Raw genomic sequence first — 24044 nt, forward strand, 5'->3', positions numbered from 1 at the left:
GTTGCCATGCCAACTCCTCCTCTGATGATGACCAGTTGGCAATCTCAAATCTTTCAGTAAATCCTCATTTATTTGTCCTAATTTTGGACAAATCTTTTCAGACCTGCCAACTGTCGTAAGCGAGGAACGAACGCTCTCGGGTGTCGATGATATCGCAAATATCCGCTCGCACTCTCGTCGTATATGTTCATTGCGTGTTTATCCAGTGTACACATAGTTTAATGTGTGGGACATCAGGTGTTCACCATTGTTTTGTTTTTTTTACCTGATTGTGCCAACCACCGTATGAACTACCCTCATGCTCTGATTGGTTGGATCATTTATTGCCTAGCAACCGCGCTTCGCCATTGGGAGAGCATGTGTTTGTAATTATCCGTCATCTTTAAAACCTCATGTTCCCATTTCTGTGAGGCACGGCTGCACAAGTGAACCATCTCTGTGTAATGAAGGGGATGTCGTCTGTTTATTTGAATACAAGGAACGTTTCTGCCAATAAAGGATCAGTTAGGGATTTAAATACATGAATCGATTTTCACTTTAAAATGTCAGAATGCCTATAATATTTAGCAAAGGCCAAGGTAATGACATTAAATCGCTTGTTTTATTTCATTAACTCAAAAACATTCACTTTAGTTTCATATACGACAAAGAAAAGCGTCTAGTCGTCACATTTGAGAATCTGGAACCAGAGAATGATTGGCTTTTTTGGGGGGGAAATCGAGTTACACAATTAATTGATTATCAAAATAGTTCCAGATTACTTGTCAGTCTATGAATGATCGCTTCAGCTCTAAAAGTGACAGTAAATCTTTAAAAAAATGTATCTTTTTCTTAATCTTTTCTTCAGTGGTAAACAAAAAAGGTTTCTCACAACGCAAAGAATCACCCATACCAATTTCAGATTTATTTGTTTCTACTTGATTGATATTGAGAATTTATATCAGAAGCATTGATACAAAGTTGGTCCCTGTGGTTAAAATGTTCGCTGACTGTTTCTCTGGCTGCAGCGGTAATGTAGACGTCATTAATCACCGTCTATGTTGTCATTTAGCCTGCAGACCCTTACTGAGTCTCCCCCGAGACAAGGCATCCCACCACACCACATTATTTTCTTAAATCCACTGTAATTGGAAGCTTAATGTAAAATCTCATTTCGTCACACTGGCTTAGATACTCACAGAGGCAGGTGGGTTTGGGCGCATCCCACTTGCCCAGTTTAGTGCAATGGCTGATGTTTCTGCCCTCCAGGATGAAGCCGGCGTGGCAGCTGTAATGGAGCACGGTCCCCTCCACTGGCTGACCGGGGGGCTTCACCGTCACCCGGCCGTTCTCCAGGGAGGTCCACACCCGCAGGCACAGCAGCACTGGGAACCAGAAGAACCACAAAAGAGAGGGAGGCCGAGACACGGGGAGTTATAGAGAGGTAAATGCATAATAACCGGGAGACGGAGTCGCAGTAACACAAACACGTATCAGAGGTCAAAGTGCTTTGGATGAGGAATTAAGATTGTCCAAAAGCTCAATGAGAGTTGCCAAATGACCAGCACACAAACACAACATTGATATATTAACATCTTATAAAGTTATTACTGTTACATGTTACTTAGACAAGCAGCAGAGCAGACATCAGCATTCATTTAGACTCGTGTTTCTGGGCACTTGATGAGCGTACGTTCAGTTTTAGTCTCCACTAACTCCAGCGGTAAATATCTGTCTCTGTAGCTGCGATATGCTTCACACTGTTCACCAGTTAATCGCTAACTTCCTCTTCAGGTAGTCGACAGTGGGTTTTTATCAGAGCTGCTGCCCGCTGCGTCTGGAAACAGGGTTGATGAGAGGAATTAAACTGGATGAAAAAGTTTAATCAAAAACATTGAGCTGAAAGACACTAAGACGCTGGAGATGAGGCAATAGCTGTAATGTGTTTCAACACTTTTATTTGTCCATTATTTATATTAAATTGGTGATAAAATGTAATTTTGTCAAATGAAAACCCAAAGGGCCAACTGAAACATGGAAGACTACATTTCAGAACGAGATTATGTTCGAAATAGCATACTAACCTACTGCATACATGCTCAATGAGTATACACACTGCTCACTAAAATACCCACTAAGTATGCCATTACCAGCAGACTGTTCTCCCTGCAGTAAGCAATACGAACTCTCTGCATCACATAACTGTATGGATCACCACAGTACCGGTCCGAGCTAATGTTGAATGGAAATTGTTGATCACAAATGTAAATCAACATTATCTCTTCCACACAATTTAATATTTTCCAGTATTATTTCAAGGCAAATTTAAATTATTAAATATCTTAGTGTTAGAAAAGGTTTTCTACAGTACGTCATACATGTTAGCTCTCAGGTTTTCCCTCTTAACTGCCTCGCAGTCCGCCATGACAGTATGAAGAGCTGCTGCAGTGCATTCACATTCTTGCTAATCTAGTAGTCCTTTACATCCAGGCGTGTCTCCTGTTCTCACACTCCACTTACTATGCAGTCCGAACGCACAACACACTCAATTTGATGTCATACTTAGTATGCATAGTATGTTAGTCTGTGATTTCTATCAGAGCCCCAGTGTACACAATATGTAGTCTACAGTCCAATGGTGCACCCACAGAGTCAGGGGGAGCTTGTTCATCTGTTAGAAAAATCCGCTGCAGGTCAGAGAAAACTCTTGGAACATGCTTTAATACTTCAGTTACTTAGAATTTAGTTACTTCAGCTAACCCGTTAGTTAGCTTTTATCATGACCAAAGTTTTAAAACAGTCTAGGATGGAATCATACTTTTTTGGGGGGGGGGGGGGGGGGGGGGCTTTACTAAAGGATCAGTAGACTTAAAAAGTCTGCAGCCATGCTAGCAGCTAGTTTGACTGATTTCTTTATTTTTGTGTAATATTCTGCCTTCTCTCCAGGCCTGGCAAATACAATCAGCTAAAAAAAAACGGTTCATTTCCTGAAGCACAACTCCAACTGTGTCATCCAGCCAAAAGAAATCAACATAAATGCAGGTAATTTTACTGAAGTAGTTAAATGCTAATGACACAATGACAATGCTAACAAGCTGACTGACGTTCACAGGGCATGTTTACCGATTTAGTTTTAGTGTGTCAGCATGATAAGATTTTCTAATAAGCACTAAACGTGAAGTAATGAGGTTACATAAACGATTAGCACTGTTAGTCACAAACTCCAGCCTCGTGACAAAAGCAATAGATCTGTTCTTCAAGGTTTTTCCTCTCCTCTGGTTATTGCTGCTGCTGCTGACATTGGCTCCTCAGGAAGACAGCGTTGAAACGATGCGTACTGTACCGTCGTTATCCAACATGTGAACAAGCAGTACAGAAGTGGAAAAACAGGATGGAAATGAGCAATAAGGTAAAAATGTTTTTCCAACATCTGAGACTGAGGAGATTACTTCTGCTTCTTGAGCAGCTTTGCCTCTGAGAAGTCGTTCATGTGTTAAAGTTCTATTTGCAGGTGCTCCTGCATGCATCTGGACATTTTCCTCCTCTTGCGTTTAATACAACACAGACACAATGTAAAATGTGTTTAGACCTGTAAGAAAGGTCTCAGCCCACATTTGTGATGTTCGCTCGCAGCCTCCATTTCTCTTGGTTTGATATTTTCTGACAAAATGGCCAAGCTCTCGAATATAATTTGTTTAGCTGCCGAGTTTGTTGAATCTTGCTTCCAGCATGTGAGCACATAATAAAACTTCAATCTGCACATTGCAGCTTGTGCTCTTACATAAGCCAGAGAAAACAAAAAGCCTGCTTTGGAGAATGTACTCTTGGGGGGGAAAAACAATTTCACTGATGTTGAATGTGACCTGAAAGAACAAAAACAGGAGATATTACGGGGATTTGATTAGATCTCTGGCCTTATTCTCAGTATTTGCAGAGGAACTGTAGGTGTGATATGAGTCGAAATTACATTCAGGCCTCACCGTCCAATAGGAAACTGTTGGTTTTCACGAACGCTAGCTCCATTATTCTTTAAACACAATGAGCACTCCAAATCAATACCCAGCAAGTTTCAGCCCAAACTATTCTCTATTGGGGTATCACGGATAAATTCATATTGACATGTGTTAATTTAGCCCTTCATCAGGCACACATACCTCAGAGTAAACACTAAAAAACTACTCAGCAGGAAACACAAAATATCAAACCTATTCATCAGAATTCAACAAAACAAAGTATTGACAATGTATGTTTACAAGCTCTGGTTGGTGGCATGTCACCGGTACAGCAAGAGAAAAACTTTCACTGAATTCATTTGTGACCATTCAACCAAAATGTGTGACAAAATAATCCCACCTCACACATATTGTTATCTAGATCATGAATGAAGTTAATTCATTTCATGTAAGGGACCTATCCATAATAGCCTAAATTTACGTATTGAAATGAAAAGAAATGTTAAAAAATTCATTAAAAAATGACCGCCTCATGGTTGTTTGCCTCTACCAACCAGTCAAGTTCCAGTTTACATCCATGTATGTTCAAAATGTCATCACGTTTGTGTGAAACTGTGATAATTAGCATATCGATTCTATCAAAATTTCATATCAAATATGGACGGACAACCCAAAACATAATGCCTCCAGCATAAAAACTAACAAGTGGTGCATAAGGGAACGCATTTGTAGTTCACCAAAAGGCATGTGGGAGACTCCACACGTGTTTTCTTGTTTTATTCTTTATTAACCTATTTTGTCTTTCTTAGGGGAGGACAGTGGATCTTTAGGGGGAGATAGCATGTCAGCAGTACATGCCACATAGAAGTGGTGCATATCATCTGAAAGCTGGGAACCTGAAGATACAGTTGAGATGCAGTTTAGCACAGTGTGTCAAGTTGTTCTAATTATAAATCATAAGTTAAATTCATTCATTAAAACAAACTGTGAAGGTGTATAAGTATGAGCATTATGAAGTATATGATGGCCATTCCTATGCTTTCTTCTGTCTCATAAGTTGTTGCAGCAGTTCATGGGTATTTGGGTTGACCCCATTTATCAAGCAAATTTGGGGGTAAAATTCAGCCACTCGATTATTGATTAAAAAAAAAAAGATTAAAATACCACATTAAGACACCAGTACCTTGAGGAACACATATATATGCTGTGATTTACATCTGGAGAATCCTGTGAGAATAGCATTTTTCGGCAATTGAATGACTAGCACATCTGAACTGGACATTATTCAGAAACCACCTTATTGTCAATATATACAGGAAAGCCACACATCTTATCACATTTTATACAGTGACGTAAAGTTAAAAATGAAAAAAACGCCGCTGTGGGGACTAACATCATCATACATGAACACAATTGAGCTTATTGAATCCACAAGTCAGCTTTCCAGTCATACCTGATCCTGGCAATTCCAAAACGTGCGGGTCTCTGAGGTTAAACATCAGCTTTTATTTATTCCATAAAGCCCAGCTCTACAACATCAACAGCAACTATTTAAAGCACTATAATATATATTCTTAAAATATTCTGTTTAGCTGAGCTGACACAACTTTATTGTTTTGATTAACTCTCATTTTGCTGTTATTGGTTGCAGCTGTTTTCATCAAAAAAAAGCTCTAAAAAAACCACTTTAAACTATCTGCTCAGCACCAAACAGCAGACAGACAGCAGCTGCAAGAGCCAGATACCTCCCTCAGGAGATATAGGAGACCAAAAACCGAGCTAAAACAGAGTGAATATTGGACTTGCATTGCATTAGACCTAATTTACTGTCCATTGAAATGACTCCAACCTCAGTCTTCTAAAATAGGAGTGAGCACTTTCCCTCTGTGTTTATGGGCTTTTATTTTATTGTAACTTCATTTGATGCTGAGTCAGAACACGTAAGAAGTCATTTAAACAAGAATTGTTTTGAAAAGAGATGAGATGAGGAAGAGTGGAGGGATTAAAGGGGGGATGAAACACATGACAAAAAAAGGACTTACAGCATCTGCTGTGCAGCGTCATGTCCGTCCATGTGCCGTTGGGTAAGCACTTCCTGACCTTGGGTCCCACGATCTCTCGGTTTCCTCTGCAGATGTATTCTATCTCATAATCCACGGGGAGGATCTGCACACTGCGGATCTGTAAGGGAAACACGAACAGACAAGAGATTGGGAGAAGAAGGGACAGTGATTAAAGCATGATTGATGCTCTCTTTTACCAGTTTTTCCTCATTCACTCAGGGCCCCTCTTCAGTCTGCCTCAATGGAATAGACTCTGATGCCATATGGCTGTGGCAATAAAGTTTTACTAGGAAGAACACTTTATGGCAATATAGTCTGAATTGATGGGCTGTCACATTTTGAATTACACCTTCTCTCTGGTTGGGAGAGGAGGGCAGTAAGCAGGATAGCCCAGCTTTACGTTTCAACTTCCTGTTGAGGTGTGTGTGTGTATGTGTGTGTGTGTGTGTGTGTGTGTGTGTGTGTGTGTGTGTGTGTGTGTGTGTGTTGGACACGTGTGTGCACGGAGGTGCACAGACATTTTGGTTTTTGGTGTCACCCATCAGCATGTCCCTGAAGGGTGTAAAATATGTTGATTTAACTAACTAACCCATCTCTGTGTTCCGCATGCCTATCAAAAAGTAATACAAGTTTAGATGTAATGGTGATTTAGTTTGGTCTTTCTTTAGAAATGATGGGTTACTCGTATTCATGCAACCACAACAGGATAAAGTTGTTTTTCCCCCCTAGAGAGGCAGCTCAGCCAAGCAGGACAAATGGGCTGTTATGGGGGGCCAACTCTCGCCTTGTGCACGTCATTGTGTGCATACGTCCAGAGCGCTGCAATTAGATTTCAATCGTTTGACTGGCTCAGCTTCAACACTTTGAAACTGCACCAATCCCTCTCCCTCTATTTTCAGTTTTGCTGCAGAACAGAATTCATTACAATCTTGTGAGCTTTATCGTCCCTCGCCACTCAAGAATGTATTGTTACTTCAGCTGAATGTTTGAGCTTCACTGTGCAGAATGACGCTTGTACAGCGTCTGTTTTCACATTCATCTGCTGAAGAAGGAGAGTTTATCTGTGCTCACCTCAACCCTCAGTTTAACACATGAACATATAGGAGCATGACTTTTGCCACATCGCAACTAATTTGGAAGCCTATCATTGTCCATTATGCAACTCACGCAGTTGTGATGTGGAAACTTGAAACCTCCAGTGCACATGCACTGAGAGTAGTCATTATTAAAAGCAGAGTATTTTGTATATGTCTTAAATAATGTCTGGAGGGGATCTTTAGACTAACAAACAGTAATGCATTCTATATCAAACTAAATGGCAAAAAAGCAAGATGCACAATATATGTTTGTTGCTTTGTTTGTTGTAATTTACAACTCATTTTCAGATGAGCAGAATATTAAGGGAGGACTAGAGGCATTTATTATTTCATCTGATTAAACCGGCTGTATGCATTTGTTATGTTAAATCCATAAAGTCAGGGGATTTGTTTTAATCTTACTCACCTGCCACTGGGTCAGTCAGTAGAAGTCAAGCATTTTAAATTGTAATGGAGATCCCAAATTTCCAAGGATATATCAGGCTAAATTTGGCAGAAATTTGTGTAAATCAGCATATTTAGTGCACAGACTTGAGATTGGTATCCATCGTCTCGTCTCAGAAATAAAGAAAATATCTGTATTTTCCAAAATACATCTAACTATTCCTTTTTTAAGCGCAATAATGCAACTTACTTTTGACTTATGGTGTACTAATAATGTCAGCTGATATCATGACATCTTAAAATATTATTCTTGGACATTGTTACATCATTAGTCAATGTTATTATATCGCTAGCTGAAATATCCTTCATCATATGGAGTAATAATCACCAGCTAATTTGTGTTGTTATTGTCGCACATTTTTATTTTCTCAGGCTGTCATCTTCTATGTTCAATTCAATTAGGAAGAAATTACATCACAGTGAGTATTAGCTGCTTATTACTTCCAATTCTGTGTTATGTATTTTGAAAATCTTCCAAGCCAGCTGTGGTTTAACATGCTTGATTTGACAGGTGGGGCTGTGTGATTTACATTCAGAGCAGTAACAGCATTCTCTGTACCTGTTCTTGTGTCAGGCCTCTGTAGCGGATCCCCCCATCCCTGGGAGGCCGGATGATAGCGCAGCCTGAAAAAAACAAAAGAAAGAGGAAGAACAATCAAGGACAAGAAGAGCAGAGAGGGAGAGCTCTTTCTCCAGATAATGTAGAAACATTACAGCAACTCAACATACTGTCAATTTAACTGATGCCTTCCTCCCTGCAAAACTTACAGCGCTTCATTCAGGTCACTTACCAATCTCTGCGGAGTTACTTCTGTCCACACATACAGATTCACACACATATTCAGTCACAAACACACACAAATTACCTCCAGTTGATGAATTATGTATGGGCACAACGAGAGATGGAAGAGCATAGAGAATAATCAGGAACAATAGTCGAGCCATCTCTGGATCTGAAAGAGAAGGAAGAGAGAGGTTTTTTTTAAAGTATGTCGAGGAAATTGAGGCTTTTTCGAAGAAAGACAGAAGAGGAATCGGGAGACAAAGAGAAAAGGGTTACTGAGAAAAACACTCTTATATTAATGCAACACTCTCAGTCGGTCCACTACTGACTGTCCTTCTGAAAAAGGGATGCATCAACTCTTTGGCACAAACGCTCCCTTTTCAACCTGCCTGACTGTGCACAGAGAGGACGAGCTGCAAGATGAGTCCACTTTTCTCTCCCTGCCTCAGTTTGTATTTACAGTGCAGACAGGCAGTTGATAGCCAGCTTGGCTTCCTTTCAAAAGCCAAGTATACGAAGCTTCATCTCAGGTTTTGATGGTACGGATTTTTGCAAAGCGGCTGCCCACAGAAACATTTCACGCCAAGGCGAGCTCAATGGATTTCTGAGTTTTCTTCAGTTCAGGGTAGAAAAGTTTCTGGAACAGCTTGCAGACTGTAGAAAAGGTGCTGTTATGTGTGTTGACAGAATTTAAAGGTACAACGACCCACCACACCCAGGCACTCCTATATGCCAACACTGTCCGACTTACAATGGACAGTTTCAAAAAAAATTGAAAAGGGTTGATGCAGCAGAACCACTGATTTTTTTTAATTCCAAGCATTCCTCTTCCTTGTCAAAACATTGGGCCTACATTACCCACAGTGCAACCTCACTGTTGACATCACTTGAGGTAATTTATCTTCTTCACACAGCTCAAAAGGCATTATGCAGTTTTTTGTACATATGCAGTAGTGCTCCCCAAGATCTGTAAACAGAGGAGTTCCTCTGATTTTACAATCAAATCAACAAACAGTATCTGTAAAATCAACAAATAACAAAGTGAACATATCCTCCCAGCAAAAACCAAACTCAATGACTCTGTTTGCTTTACAAAGATGGCTAAATGGCAGGCCACTTGGTCACCACACTTGCTGCCTGACGTGCAGATTTCATGAGTACAGAATGAGTGTGATACGCTAACTAGCAAAAAGTCAAAAGACCCTCGAGTCCCGTGAGCCACAGCGCCTGGAGCGCTGGCAGGCAGGGGAACACACACGGCACAACTGTATCAATGATAAACACACTATAGCTGCTCATTTTGCAGTTTTGAATAATAAATGTTGCTTTATGAGCAAACATATAAACACATCCATGCACTCTCACACTCAACAAGGCAGCAAGAGGGTGGAGGGTGTGTGTGTGGTGAAGTGTGTGTGTGGGTAGGGGGGCATAACAAAGCAAAGCACCACAGTGAGGGAGACAGATGGCAGCGAGGCTTGCTTGTGGAAGACAGACAAACTCTGCTGGATACTTCATTAGCATTATCCAGTTTATTTTTAGAGTTCACTGACAAGACGCATGCAGGAGGTAGACACCACCGGAGATTGTGTATTATCCGTGCGTGTGTTGGCAGTTTACAGTGTGGGCTTTTGTCCTGTGAGGGATGGAGGGGAGGCAGTAAAGAGAAAAGGGGGGGAGGAGGGGGGGTGGAAGGACAGCCCAGCATGGAGTCATTAATATCAGCGATCACACACTGAGCCAGATAAAAGCAAAATATGCGAGTGAGTGTAGCACGGATGAAGCAGCCTATCCAGCATAAAGCCAGCTAACTCCAACGGCGACGTGGCTGCAGCGGGACTGAGCAGACGGGGGGGGGGGGGGGGGGAGGGGGGGGGGGGGGGGGGGGGCAGTCGACGAGCCTCAAGCTTTAAATGCAATTAAGACTTCAGCACCACGGACAGCGCCTTCACTGCTCCAAAACACTGCAGCCCCGCGAAACACCGCGTTGCAACAAAAAAACACCTACAGCCCATCATCCACATCCAGCTCTAATGTTGCACAGGCACTGCCTACTTCCGTGTGTGTTTATAATGCCGGAAGCTGCAATGGAACAGGGACGATCCGGTCCATTTCAGCACCCAAAGACAGATTCATGCAGAGAAGCAGTTTTCTTTTTTTATAAGCTCTGAGCAGATCCACACGGAGTACACACGCACATACTCGTGATGCTGTGTTTTGTGCGTGGCTGAGCATGAACTATTGAGACGTGAGGGTCACAGTAAGGGTGCCACCAACCGTATGCTGCCGGTATAGTTACTTGTCGGCTGTTGACAAGGGAATCCGTGATGGCCTGTAGAGGAAGGCCGACCATACTAACAAGCCCGTGCAGTCCTCATAGGAGTGGATCTCAAAAGTGGCGTCTTGAATAAATGATCGTGTCTTTAAACCGGCTACGTTTGTTACAAAAATTATAAATTTAAAAAGGTGCAAAAATCTCCCCCTGTCATCCTCTCCTCTTAGAGCACCAAAACGTTAACGCAGAGAGGATTCTTGCGAGAAGGTACTCAAAACAAATCTGGCCTGTGAACCGTTGAAAAAACAATTACCTTTGCATACAAATTGAAGACCGACTATGACATCTGTCTAGATCATCCTGCATGGCAAATGGGGCATTTTCTGAATACACGTAGTCTCATATTGCGACCTACAGTAATAGTAGCATCTGTCTAGCCGCCTGAAGCGAAGCCGTAGCATGTGTACTTACTATTAGTTTCGATGCGCTCAGTCAAGGTAGCAGTGCGTCCTCCGGGGTGGATCCGCCAGGGAAAGCCCAATGTCGGATTATTTGGTAAAAAGATGCATCTCTACAACGATAATTATGGCTATATTAGTATGGCTATAAATGTGCAAGCTGCTCCGTTCGTAAACAGAACGTTACAAAAACAAAACCGTATCTCATCCCGGGTTTATCTTTCTTCATGTATTGCAGTTACGCATGGCAAAAAGTAAGAAACGAGAAAAATCCATACAAAACAAAATACATGCACTATATACAAACGCATCCCCATAAAACGACGAAACACCGATTCACCACACTCCCCTCCCTCCTTTTTTTTTTTCTCTCTCCTCTCCTACAATCTTGAGCTAATACACGACGTCATGATGGAGACGCACCGTGCGTAACAGTCCCTCTCTTCCCAAGATGAAACGCGCTAAGGTCTGGGCCCACGACAGTGAAATATCAGAATGAATCTTAGGAGGGGGCTTTGGGTTTATGATAAGCTTGTGGATTCATCCCACCGTTAATAATCATATCACGGTAGGAGGACTAGACATGGATGGAGGTGCAGATATGGCGCTGTGGTATTAACACTCACTACATTGTTAAGCCTTTTTTTTTGCTCCAAAGCTCTTTGGAGTTAAGTCGACGAAGCAGCAGTCATTTCTACAACACTGGTCATCTATGAAGTCAAAGCGCATCGCCTCTTTCATTCCCCCCACATTTGTCTTTCCCACCATCCTCTGCTCCTCTTCTGCCATCTATTCTGAGATCCTGCTTCATATTTATATTTCTGCTGAATAATTGAAGGAAGGCTGGGGAAGACGTAACCTCTCCCTCTGTCTCTCACCATCCCTCTTCCTGCATCAAACAGGAACTCACATCCTAACCTGCCGCTCCGCATGTAATTCTACAATAAGCCCTACAAGAGATCAGTTAAATAGGACAATATGAGAACCTCGCAAGCCCAAGAAGTATGATTTGGTTTATTGATTATAGATATGACAATGCATAAATTGGAAAGTGACATTCTGACTAAATCACAAATGCCATTAATAGGGTGAAGACTAATTGTTAAGACAGAAGTAAAGGTGAGGTTTTCTCAGATTAACTGCAACGATGATTTAAATACACATGACAAACTGTGAGCATCCAGAAAACATATGTACAACCAACATTCACGTCCATTAACACATGTAGCTGTATTTTCCAGCTTTGTAATAATTACATACATTTACAAGTCATATCTTGACTTCGTCGTTTCGCGTCTCACACTCAGCAAATCAAAGTACAGTATCATAAAAAGAAAATACAGAAATCAGAACTCTTCAAGTCTTCAAGGATTCGGCGCCTGGGTGACTTAGATTATTAGCGTTCCAAAAATCATAAAAAGGGCGCAGACACACAAATGAATGAAATGGTTCTAAACACAACTACAGATGAGATTACAGCAAAGTGCCACTCATGCTAAATGTGTTACTTGTTCTGTATCAAGGCACACTTCAAATCACAACACGGGCAAACTGTTTTTAAAAAGGCAAACAAAAGAGGAAATGCATTTGCTGCCGAAGAAATCCACTCGTACACATGTAAACAATATCCGAATAACGCAAAGTTGGGGAAAGGTTTTTGCGCCATACGACATTAAAAAGAAAACATGGCTGCAGCTTCATCGTCTTAGCTTTAATGGTTTCAGTTTTACTTTCAGCATAGAGCCCTGAATACATGTCATAAGTGTCTGTTTAGATAGCGAACAAGGAGCGCATGCTGTCTGAGTGGAAGGACTCATTATCATCTTCAGACTCCATTCATTTCAGGAACTTTCAATAAACGCATTCTCTCGTGCTAAAATGACCAAAACACTGCTTGCAGCATGTTACTGGAAATAAATATATGAAATGTGATTTCAAACATGCTTTCACCCTGCGCTGACAGAGAATCGCTTTTGTCATTTTTCCTTGCACACTAACTTGATGAGGGTGGATACGAGTGTCTATGGAGAGACCCTGCAACCCAGCCCTACCTTGAAGCAATCGCTGATAAGACTCGACACGACTGGGAGGGGAAACAATGGAGGGTTTTGTTTTCACTAGTCTCACCACGTTAGATCAATGTTGTCTTTTGATCATTCTTCGCTGTTCCTTCATGCTCAAGGAACAAATTCTACCCAGAATCCCTCAATATACAGTATACTTGTCCTGGAGTGTTGAAAGCTCTTTAGCTTCCAGTAGTGTTGTAACCAGGCAGGAATATTAACTATTGATCAGTGTCAGCGTTAGAATAATGTATTGTCAGTCAACATACGTGTGCTTATTTACACCATCAACTCATATCGTACACCTACAACTGCAGCAATCCAGTTTTACAGCTATTCACTGACTTATACTTTGGTTGGTACCTATGTGTTCGGGATGCTTACCCTAATTGGTAGTTTATTTTGATAACTCACTTTGCTTCTGCAGTGTTTATAGCATGTTTATATCTATGACAGCCTCACAAACTGAAGCTTCGGTGATGCTGCTTGTAGAACTGCTGCTGGCGCTCTTTGGCGGTTGCTTCAGCCAGCTTGTCTCTTCTATCCATCACTCCGCCTCTCTCTTTCTCGCCCTCATCCCCAGTTACGCTCCCGACATCGCTGAGGTTCCCGAGGTGCTCAATGGAGTCATATTTCTCCAAGTCGGAAGCGATGGTCTGCAGGCTGAAGACCGAAAGGGAATCCGACCCCGCCCGCTCCCTCTCCCTCTCCTTCTCATTCTCCTTGTATTTCTCCAGGTCGATGGCTGCGTCCACCCGACCCTGCCCCGTCGCACCACCGCCGCAGGCTCCGCCTTCTTTCTGAACTCTGATGTCGGACTCGGCTCCAACGGGGGGGCTCCGCCCACCGCAGAGAGTGGTGCGCCCTCCCTCTGCCGGGCCCCTCCCCCTCTGAGCGTGAATCTGCTCACTGATTTTCTCCAGGTTTCGTAAGGCGATGGAGTAGCGGGTCTTCACTTTGGCTACGTGCTGTTCCAGCTGCAGCACTATGGCCTTGTTCTCCTGGAGTCACACAGAGGGCACAGCAACTTTCATCATCAATTTCAACATTGATTTTATGCCAAACAGGTGGATTACCTACCAGTGACCTGCAGCACATTTACAACACAACTAAATGACTGCATTTTTCTTGAGAGGATGGGAAACTGGGAGTGACAGAGTACAATGCACAGAGCATCTTGCGGTTTCACAAACTCCTTGAGTCGGCATTACCTCCAGAATGTGGTTGAACTGGGCCTTGAGCTCGAAGTAGGGTTTGGATTTCACAATGACTCTTTTGAGGGACTTTTGCAGCATCTGAACCCGAGCCTCGGCCTCCTGACAGGCGTGTGTGACGCGCATGTGCTCCCTTTCACTGCGAAGTCGCTCCTCCTCGGCTTCGTTCACCTGCGAGGGACACGCAGGAGCAGGATGTTAACACCACACACACACACCAATCCGAAGCCTGTGTGTTCATGAGTACAAGACATCCATCTCTCTCTTTATTCAATTATTAACACCACGGAAGTTTGATCGTTATTTAACTTTCTGACAGTGGTATAGGGTACAACGATAAATCAGTGGATTATTCTTTAAACAAGACTCTACATTTAAAAATGCTCAATAAAAAACAAGGCATGGACTTACACTGATTAAGCCTCTTGTAGTATTCCTATGTCACTATCTACTAGGGGTGTAAATCAAGAGTCACCACAATTCATATCAACTCACAAAAAACATCTCAAATATGATTAGACAATGTTATTAGTGGGCTCTGTGGGAAACGGATGCGTTTGGACTGAAATGGTGACACAGGTGTGCCATGGGAATTTCAAAATAAAGGCGTATCTTAACGACGATAATGAGTATCAATGTTTCCACTTTGCACTGATGACTTTGGATAGTTGATCATGGATTCGATTTAAAGATCCAGATCAATGTATCGTTACACCCTTACTATCCACCGTGTTTTAGATGATTTTTTTGTTCTCTGTACTTTCCAGGAAGTGTTTATCTTCTGAGACACCAGAACCATCCTGTACCTACTGTACATGTGTCTGTGTGTGTATAGCAAGTGTCCCTCCTCCTCTTTGTTACCTTGGAGGTAGCATGGTTGAGCATCTCCTGCCAGGTGGGATCCAGGGTGTTCTTGCCATCAGCCATCAGACCCTGCTCTGCCACATAGACCATCTCCCTGGCAGCTGTGTGCATAGAGACTGCTCTCTCATAGCTCAAAGCTGCCTTCTGGGTCTCCTGTTGTGCCTATAGAGAGCAGACTAAATGTTTACAGCCTGCAGAAGTGGAATAAGACAAGGACGCCACACCCTGCTCTGTAAGACGATTAACAAGCCAAACTGTATTTGTAAATCAAAGTTTTTGATTTAAAAGTTTAATAAAGGTAAGTCCATAAGGCCAATAAATGTAGAAACAGGTAAGTAAATGAAAATAATCAATTGCCTTTTATATAAATGTATATATTTAACTGTTAATAAAGACCGTCACGCACATAGTGCTCCTGCAGGAACAAAACAAAAAGTATCCGGTATCCAGATTGTGTGCAGGGCTACATCCAATTAAGATAGACCGCAGCTCACAATGAATGACTGGCTGTGATCAGAGCTCTCTTTGCTGCTCAGATTAACTTGTAGGAGTTGAAAACTGAAATTGCTGCAAAATAAAGAAGATGTGACCCTCAAAATCTTGTCTACATTGTCTGACGTAGGTAAAGAACAGTGTGTACAAATCTATAAACAACTAGGAACACTCCTTCAGTGCGGTCAGGAATGCAGTAACACTACACTACGTATGTGGACAAATGCGCCCCTGACCACCTTCAAATGCTGTCTGAACGATCAGATCCCATTTTGACTACACTCCTGGATCTGACAGGGAATAAGTGCTCAGTCTAAGGGCACTTCAGAACACCTTGTTTATACTGAGGTCAGCATTTTAAACACATGGGACACATTTAGACAGAGCACACATAATCATTTGTTGTGTACCTCTTTCGCAAGGCGACGAGCTTCATAGTAGGGTCTTGCTTTCTCAATGCAGCCACCGAGCTGAGAGCTCTGAGCATTGAGCTTCCTGGCAGACTCTGTGAGGATCTTCCGGTAGCCTGTTCTGGCATCCTGGACGGTAAATGTATGAAAGATTAGATTTAACTGTAATGTAATGGGAGGCGAGTGGCTGCAAGTGAGCAAACGAGTCACTCGAGTGTCGAACTATCGGTACCAGAACATTTTTCCCTTTTAAGAGTTGTGACTTTTTCCAGACGTAATGCTTAGAGAAATTGAAAACAAAAATTATCATATTGATGAGGACAGTCTGGGAAAGCTAATAAAATATTCAACAGAGAGAGCAAGCAATTCCTAGGGTGTTAGTCAGTGTTCTTTTCACATTTCTCAGGAGTTTTGTTTTGTCAAAATCAAAGTGATTTTATGCAATCTGTTTTCCATATTCTTCAGTTATGTGTAGGAAGACTAAACAGAGTGTTTTTTTTTTTTTTTAACTTACATCCAACTGCAGCTCCAGTCTGTTGATTTCTGCACTGGCTTCATTGAGATGCTCCAACTCTTCCTGTGGGGGGGAAAAACTGCTTTAGGCCCTTATCAACAACTAGACAAACATACATTGTATAATCTTCTAACACACAGAGACTGAGTGAAATTAGCTTCAAATATCTCATGTATAATCATTACAGTTAAATGCAATAACTCTGGAGTGGTTTGAGTGCAATGGTAATGCACAGGCTGCACGAACTGGAGCTGGTGTGAAATGTACGTCGGCATGTCGGTGAATGATAATCACTTTTGATCTGACTACCGGATTAGAACGAATTATACATATATTAGACACATTACGTTGGCAACCTCTCAATTAAGCTTAACCCCAAATGATTGCAGTATTACCCAATCTAGACCCGTTAACATAACTACACCCTGGCTGATTAATGTGTCCATCTAACTTAATGGAGGTTAGAAGACCAGTAACAGTAGTTGTCATACCTGGATTCTGGGGTCCAGTTCCTCCTCGTAGGGGCTGTGTAATTGTTTATCACCTTCCTCGCAGGTGTCCCTGAGCGCCGTCTCTGGTGTTGTCCCATTAGTTTCGGCAGTTTTGACCTCCTCGTCCCCACCGGGAGTAACCTCCCTCCAGTCCCCCGCATCAGACTCCCCGGAGCCGGCGGGGCTCTCACGCAAGTCGCCTGGCTCCATTCCAGTGCCACACACAGTTTCGCTAGTAAGAGGCGTTAGCTGTAAAGGTTGCTTCTGCCAGCAGACGTGATGGCTAATTAAACCTAAAAAAAGCCCGGGTCCTGCTAAAAGCTTGGTTGTGTTATTCAACAGGGATAAAGGAGGAAATGCTTCCAGAGTAGGCGAGTGTTGTCGCGTTTGCAGCGTGCCATATCAAATCACATCGAAACACGAACCCACTGCACAGCTAGCCTAGCCTGCAGCCGTGTACGCTAACAGGCTAACGCCGCCATTAAACGGTTACTTTAACTACAGCAAACAGGTGAGAATAAATAGCTATTATTAACAGTAAAAGGCCCGTCAGTATGTCCCCCCATCACATGTGTATTTTCCTCCATCTCTTACCGGTTCCTCATTACTTTAGCTAGGCTAGCTAGCTAGCAGTTTCGGTCTCACATCATCATTACAAATGAAGTAAACTGAGGCGCATCAGTTTGGAAACGGAAAGCGCCAACAGGTTTGGGCCACGGCGGCTACCGTAGACAGACATAACCCCAACCGTTATACTGTATGCGTGTACATCTAATTTATAAACTGCTGTGTGGCATCACTATCTTCATAGAAGTCTTTCATTATTACTAAACTATACTCTTCATTGTTATATCATTGATACACTAGAATATCCAAACCAATGGCTCCATCATTTAGTCACATGAAAATACCCTGAATGACTTGTGCATCAAGCATTTCCCCCAAACTTCAGTGTCACATATTTGGTATCTTTGTAAACTTTTGTAAACTTTGGGCATGTGTATATTTTGAATTTGCACTTTATGTAAATTGAGTTATATGTATGACAATAATAGGTGTCCGGTTTACATTGCTGGCATTGTGTACATTAGTTGAGCAAAAAAAAAGCAAAATTGTGTATTTTTTTAATTCCAAAAATATACAAACAGGTAAAAAACCTGCAAGTTGTACTACATTGGAAAATCATTCAACTACATTAATTTAGCAGGAAGAACCGATTTTCATAGAAGACAAACAATGAGAATCAAATGACGGATTATACTTCAGTTATGACCTGTCACCACCACCATAAGCAACCATACCACAGATTATATTTTCATATCTGCACCAGACATAAACATCAGAAATTTGCAAATAATTAACACAAAAGTGGCAAACTAGGTAATTGCATTGAATGCATAAATGAATGTCATGTGCACAATTAGCAGAATATAAAAATAGATCTTGCAGCAGTCTTGTCTAACAGACAGTTTAGGCTGTAGGATAATGAAAAAGACCTGAGTAGCATTGGCAATAACCCCAACACCAGAAAGACAATCCATTCTGCATTATTAGAGAGAATATTCTAAAGTACATATCATTCAGTCAAAGACAGTCAGTCTTTGGTCAGGAATGCTTTTCCCCCACTGACATTCAGAGATATAGCACATAAACTTTCTTCTGGATTATCAGCTCCAGGTGGGATCATACTTGGTCCATCCTGGAGGAGGGGCCAAGTAGATTCTGCGTCCTCTTGAGATGAAACTGACAACCCCTCTGTATCCTGTCCTCGGGACTCCAGACTTCAAGTCCTCCATGACCCCCAGGTTTTTGGCCAGCACTTTGAAACTGTCTTTTCTTGTGTATTGAAGGCGGAAGGGCCCAGTTCCTTTCAGCTGCTTAACATCTTCATATGTAACCACGGGAGCACTGTAAACATCCTTCTCAAAATGTTCCCTGTACGTCTCCTCCTTCAAGTAACTCAGGTCTAACTTGGTGAAAGGCACAAATTCGGTGTTTAGTTTAATGTATCGCAGGTACCTGTCATAAAACTGACCCAGACTCACTCCTTTCCGGCCAAATGTCAAAGTTCGTGAGATCTCTGGCCGTATACAGGCGCGGTCGCGGCGCTGCTCCGGCTGACGCATCCAGTCGTCCCAGAATGAAGCGGGCCACTTGGGCTCCAGCTCCTCCCACAGCTCCCGGAGGAGCATCCACCCCAGACCAGGAAAGAAGTCTGTCCTGTAGAGCAGGTCAGCCTTGCCTGGATCCACGTACCCGTCCCGGCCATTGTCATTCCAGGCCGACACGCACCACAGGCTGGGGTCCGATTTCAGGAGTGGCAGCAAGGCTTGGAAGTACTCAAAGAAGTCTGGCGCCACCTAGAGTAGGAGATGAACAATTCAATTTCAGTTTACAGTGACCCCTGTTAACAAGTTAAATTAACTTAATTTCAAAGCTGTCAAATATATGAGCATATGCATTGTTTTTATATTGATGCAGGTTAAATACAACCTTGGGCTTCTGAATCTGATGTAACATTCAATATGAAAATGATTAAATGGAGCAATTTGATGTTTACCTCGAGGTCATCCTCCACAATCACAGCAGAGGAATGAGAGAGGGTCTTGAACACCTGGTTGAGAGCCCAGCGGTAATGCCTGGAGATTTTGTAGTAACCCTGAAACTTCTTGTGTTCTGGTCGCACCGCGACGTCCGACAAGTCCGGCTGCTTCAGGTGAATCACTTGATTTCCATAGGAACGGATCACCTCGGCAGTGTCGGCGTGCCCACAGTCCTGACTCACTACGATTGGGAAAAGCTCCGCAGAAGGACGGAGCTCCAGGAGTTTGTCCAAGCATCGCCTCACCGTGACCCTGTTACAGGCGATTACCAGGATGGGAATGACAGGCTGACCCGGGACGACAACCTTTGGACCGTTTCTGTTTGACGGCTCCCACAGAGACTGCTGGTTCTTGATCTGCAGCAGGATGTTTTTCTGCAGTTCAAGCTCTGCCTCGAACGTGTCGGCCATTCGGAGCACATCTCCCACCACATCATTAGTGGGCCTTTCGGGCACTTCTCTCTGCTCTCGGCCAGGCTCGCCCGGCTGGCCGGGTGGGGGTCTGCCCCAGAGCAGAAGCACCAGTATGGCGTTCCAGGTTATAAACAGGAACGTGCCACAAATAATGAGAGAGCCTTTCTTGCGGAGCATGGCCCAGAAACTCGGAGGGTGGAGTAGGAGGACGGGGTCCGAGTAGAACGATGGCGTCCTTGTTACAGACAATAGGAATGGGAAATGACGAGGGCAGCTCGTGTATCATCACAAGCACATAATCAGAGATCTGGAGCCACACTTTGTTGGCTCACTGCGAAGTCACCGAAGTTATAATGACACAAAACAGTGTCGATGAGGGCGAAGATGGACGCAATATGACGAAGGACAGGAGTCATCTTTGGAGTAAAGTTGCGATTCTGACAGATCCCCAACTTTCAATATCCTCTTCCTTCTGAAATAAATAAGAACACAATGTACTTTTAGAAAAAAAACAAAAAGGTTGCAATAAAAGTGACAACAAAGTGGCAACATTGTTTAAAAAAAAAAAAATGTTTTAAAAGAGTTTGAAAGCAGGAAATCAGTTTATGTAAATGTCTATTTCGTCAGAAGTTGCTTCATGTGACCCGGAGTGATGAATCACCAAACTGTCTCTGATCGATTTTCTCTTATCACCTGTGGCTGCCTCGCTAAATACGCCAAACCGTTTGTTATGAAGACTGAAAAACAACCACAAACAGATTTTTTGTTTAGCTCGCTGTCCTCTCAGGTGATCGGCAGACAGGTTAGACCCGACAGACTGTAAGTACTGTAGCTTGAGGAGGAGCGTGCTGAAATTAGCCCTCACCTCTTTGAGCGTGTCTTCTTCTTCTGCACAGTTCTTCGCTGACAAGGTGAACGACCGGAGCCGAGAGGACGGTTCGGAGCCGGTGTGAAACGGTCCCCCTGCTAGTTTCTCGGCTACAAAACCAACTTTGCACCCCTTTGGTTTCTCTAGTTTCTCACAAGCCTGGAAGAGGAGGAGGAGGAGGAGGAGGAGGAAAAGTAACACGACGACTTCCTGGGTAGCGAGCAGTTACGGGAAGTCCCGCCCTAACTGTCACCTTGAGTGAGAAATTACGTAACACTTTGACGTAGGAGCGGCTCTCTGCAGAGCTAATTAGTAAACAACAGCGTCTGATGTCTTTGTAAACATGTATTAAGGGGGAATAAGGGGGAAAAGGGCAATTTTTTGTTCAATGGAGAAATATTTATTTTCTTCTACCTGATAACAAGCAAAAAAAACAGAATATGACAGTTAAAAAAACACCCTACAGATAGTTTAGAAAAATTATATATATATATTGATATATATATATATATATAATTTTGAAAAAAAACTATCTTGAGTGTTTTTTTAACTGTTATATTCTGGTTTTTTTTGCTTGAAAAATTATATATATATATATATATATTTATGTCTGGTGTTGGTGAAAAGTAACTTAGTAACTTCAAGTACTAAACTCAATTTGAATTAGTTAAAATTAGCTAAACTTCAATCAACTACAACATTAAAAGTTGTATTACACGTTTATTCAGTAATACAAATCCAGTCCTCAGAAGTGGAAGAAGTATTAGGACCCCAAGTAAAAGTACTGAGGTGAAGAATACTGATTTTCTTTTCTACAAATAGCAATTATAACAATGCGTCATATTTCATATACTGATCTTATTTATTAAAGTGACTATCTGTCAAATAAATAGGCGTGTAGAGTAAAAAGTACAATATGTAAAAATATAAAGGAGTATACAATTTAAATACTCAAGTATAGTGCCACCAAACTGTACTGTTTAGCACAGTACTTGAATGTTAAATGTACTTGCATTCCACCGCTGCTAATAAAATAATATATAATATCATAAAATATCATGACAGGCAGATAATGAGTCCTTAGAAGATTTTGAATGCAACACATTTTTTCATTGTTGTACTGCTACTTATAAAATATCTGAATACTTATACCCTGCTTATAAGTTCTATAAGTGGAAAGAAAACGAGTTAATCTTTCAGTAATTCCTCCACATTTATACATGTTTTACTGAGACTGGATTTTAATATGTATGTCTTGTAAGATGTTTTACTTTCACTCCATTCCATGTTTGTAAAATAAGTTTTTGTGCAAATCGTACATGCGTAACAATAAATGTAGGCCACTGCCATTATTTTAATTGTCCACCAGGAGACCTATACTACTTTAAGTAAAATGTACAATGCATGTGTTTCATGTTTCTCAGGTTTTTATTGTTCCAGTATTGCCTACTTTCCCTAAAAGACAGAGAAATGCTCTAAAACAACCTGTTGTTTTCTCAGTTCACTGGGTTGAAGTCCAAATGTGCCTTGTGCATTGTGAAAGCCCTGTAAAAGTCAGTAAATAAGGATAGATCACAGTGTGTATGTTTGGTGCTGCGGCCTTGGACTCTCAGTCAGGTCTGTCCTCCGGGATCATTTGTCCAGAGTCTGAGTTGTCCTTGGAGCAAGTGAGGTCAATGGGATTGTGGGTTTGTCCATTTGCCTGAAAGATGACGTGTAAAAAAAAAAAACCATGTCACGTGGTCTATAGTAACACAGTTCTCATTTTAAAGGTACCACATTAAGTCTCATCACGCTCACCTGCAGGGCTTTGTCTCTGGTGGTCTGATGCTGTAGAGCGTCACGAGGGCTGCTGCTGGACCTCCACAACACCGCCAGCTTCAAACACATACATTCTGACACCAGAGCAGCCAAAGACAAGCAGGTGCTCTTCGCCGTTAACCAGCCAGTAAACACGATAGACGGTATTTGTCCTGCACTTTCTAGCAAACATGGGGACGTTATGGACACTTTCAAAACTGTGAATTCACCGGTGTTCTCACTAAATACTATTTTACAGATAGCATATGTCTCGTATTTGATCTTTTGTTTAATTTGAGAGCATTTCTCTATTCGAGGCAGGCTAGATGTCGGTCTGCGTGTCAGCTGACGTGCCAGCGCGTTTTGGACACCGTGCACGGCTGAGTGCGGGTCCAATGCGGATTGCGAAAGTTTTGGGTGACATAATTTATTAGTTTCCCTAGAATCTTTTTCTCCAGACGTTTTGCCATCCACCCTCGGCGACTTATACGCCACAGTCAGCCTTCTTCCCACCAGAACACGGTCTCCTTGCAGAAAAGCCTCCCACGCTAACGCCTGGTATGACCGGGTGCGCTCAGCTGGCGAGCCGGCGGTCAGCGCGAGGTTGTAGGCCGAGGTGGAGGGCCGCTTGGTCGGCGGATTTCTGGTCAAGATATTCCCCCGACACCGTAGAACAGCCGTCAAGGCAGAGGCGGAGGGAGTGGAAGCCATGGTGGTCGATAATATCCACAACAGACTTCTGTTTCATGTCTGCTTTAAGTGTTCTAAAGTTCCACCTCTATCCAAGCTGTCACATAACGTATAGGCCTAAAGGTAAATTTGCGTAAGGAGGGGTGGGGGGGGGATCCTTTCTGCTCTAATGCACCCGACCATATTTGCCGCGATAGTCCGGGGAGGGGGCTCAGGTGGGTGTGTCTTTAAGCAATGGTGGAGAAAGCACTCAGTAAAAGTCCTGCATGTGGAGAAGTATCAGCAAAAGGTGCAATACAACCTATTTTCTAGACTGATCACAGTGGTGGATTGTAATTACATGAACTCAAGTAGGCTTTACTGCGTTTCGAGATACTTGTAGGTAGTATTTCAATTTCTCCATATACATTGTACCTCTACTCCACTATATTTCAGAAGAAAACGTGTACTTTTTCCCCTTCACATTTACTGATAACTTTTCACATTTTACATTTGGTACCTTTTGTGGCTTGTAACCCACAATACAAAAATAGCAACGGTGGCATGTCATGTTTCATGTCTATTATGTT

General features: G+C 42.4%; 3 protein-coding genes and 1 long non-coding RNA gene across 4 annotated transcripts in view; all 4 read right to left on the minus strand.

The window, feature by feature from the left end:
* gabbr1a (gamma-aminobutyric acid (GABA) B receptor, 1a) overlaps nucleotides 1-8481 on the minus strand; it is a 55243-nt gene extending 46762 nt beyond the window's left edge. The window contains exons 1-4 of the mRNA XM_076106784.1: nucleotides 8403-8481; nucleotides 8096-8160; nucleotides 5975-6113; nucleotides 1179-1364 (exon numbers count right to left, since the gene is read on the minus strand). Coding sequence (XP_075962899.1) covers nucleotides 1179-1364; nucleotides 5975-6113; nucleotides 8096-8160; nucleotides 8403-8481 — 469 coding nt within the window. The remainder of the gene's footprint in view (nucleotides 1-1178; nucleotides 1365-5974; nucleotides 6114-8095; nucleotides 8161-8402) is intronic.
* Nucleotides 8482-12053: 3572 nt separating this feature from the next.
* Nucleotides 12054-17805, minus strand: sh3bp5la (SH3-binding domain protein 5-like, a). Its single transcript, XM_076106788.1, has 6 exons — nucleotides 17102-17805; nucleotides 16611-16673; nucleotides 16097-16225; nucleotides 15192-15356; nucleotides 14328-14501; nucleotides 12054-14117 (listed from the first exon to the last, which is right to left on the minus strand). The coding sequence occupies exons 1-6, from the start codon at nucleotides 17309-17311 to the stop codon at nucleotides 13575-13577; spliced, it is 1284 nt and encodes a 427-aa protein (XP_075962903.1). The 5' UTR covers nucleotides 17312-17805; the 3' UTR covers nucleotides 12054-13574.
* A 404-nt stretch (nucleotides 17806-18209) lies between these two features.
* mgat1a (alpha-1,3-mannosyl-glycoprotein 2-beta-N-acetylglucosaminyltransferase a) lies at nucleotides 18210-21329 on the minus strand. Its single transcript, XM_076106798.1, has 3 exons — nucleotides 20983-21329; nucleotides 19662-20589; nucleotides 18210-19461 (listed from the first exon to the last, which is right to left on the minus strand). Exons 2-3 carry the CDS (start codon nucleotides 20292-20294, stop codon nucleotides 18769-18771), a joined length of 1326 nt encoding a protein of 441 aa, XP_075962913.1. The 5' UTR covers nucleotides 20295-20589; nucleotides 20983-21329; the 3' UTR covers nucleotides 18210-18768.
* Nucleotides 21330-22394: 1065 nt separating this feature from the next.
* On the minus strand, nucleotides 22395-23894 carry LOC142965740 (uncharacterized). The gene is made up of 2 exons (XR_012957731.1): nucleotides 22786-23894; nucleotides 22395-22687 (listed from the first exon to the last, which is right to left on the minus strand). It is a non-coding gene; the product is annotated as an uncharacterized LOC142965740 (long non-coding RNA).
* Nucleotides 23895-24044: the final 150 nt, after the last annotated feature.

Source organism: Anarhichas minor, unplaced genomic scaffold (genome assembly GCF_050575085.1).
Source record: "Anarhichas minor isolate MPS153535 unplaced genomic scaffold, ASM5057508v1 ptg000035l, whole genome shotgun sequence".
Classification (NCBI taxonomy): Eukaryota; Metazoa; Chordata; class Actinopteri; order Perciformes; family Anarhichadidae; genus Anarhichas; species Anarhichas minor.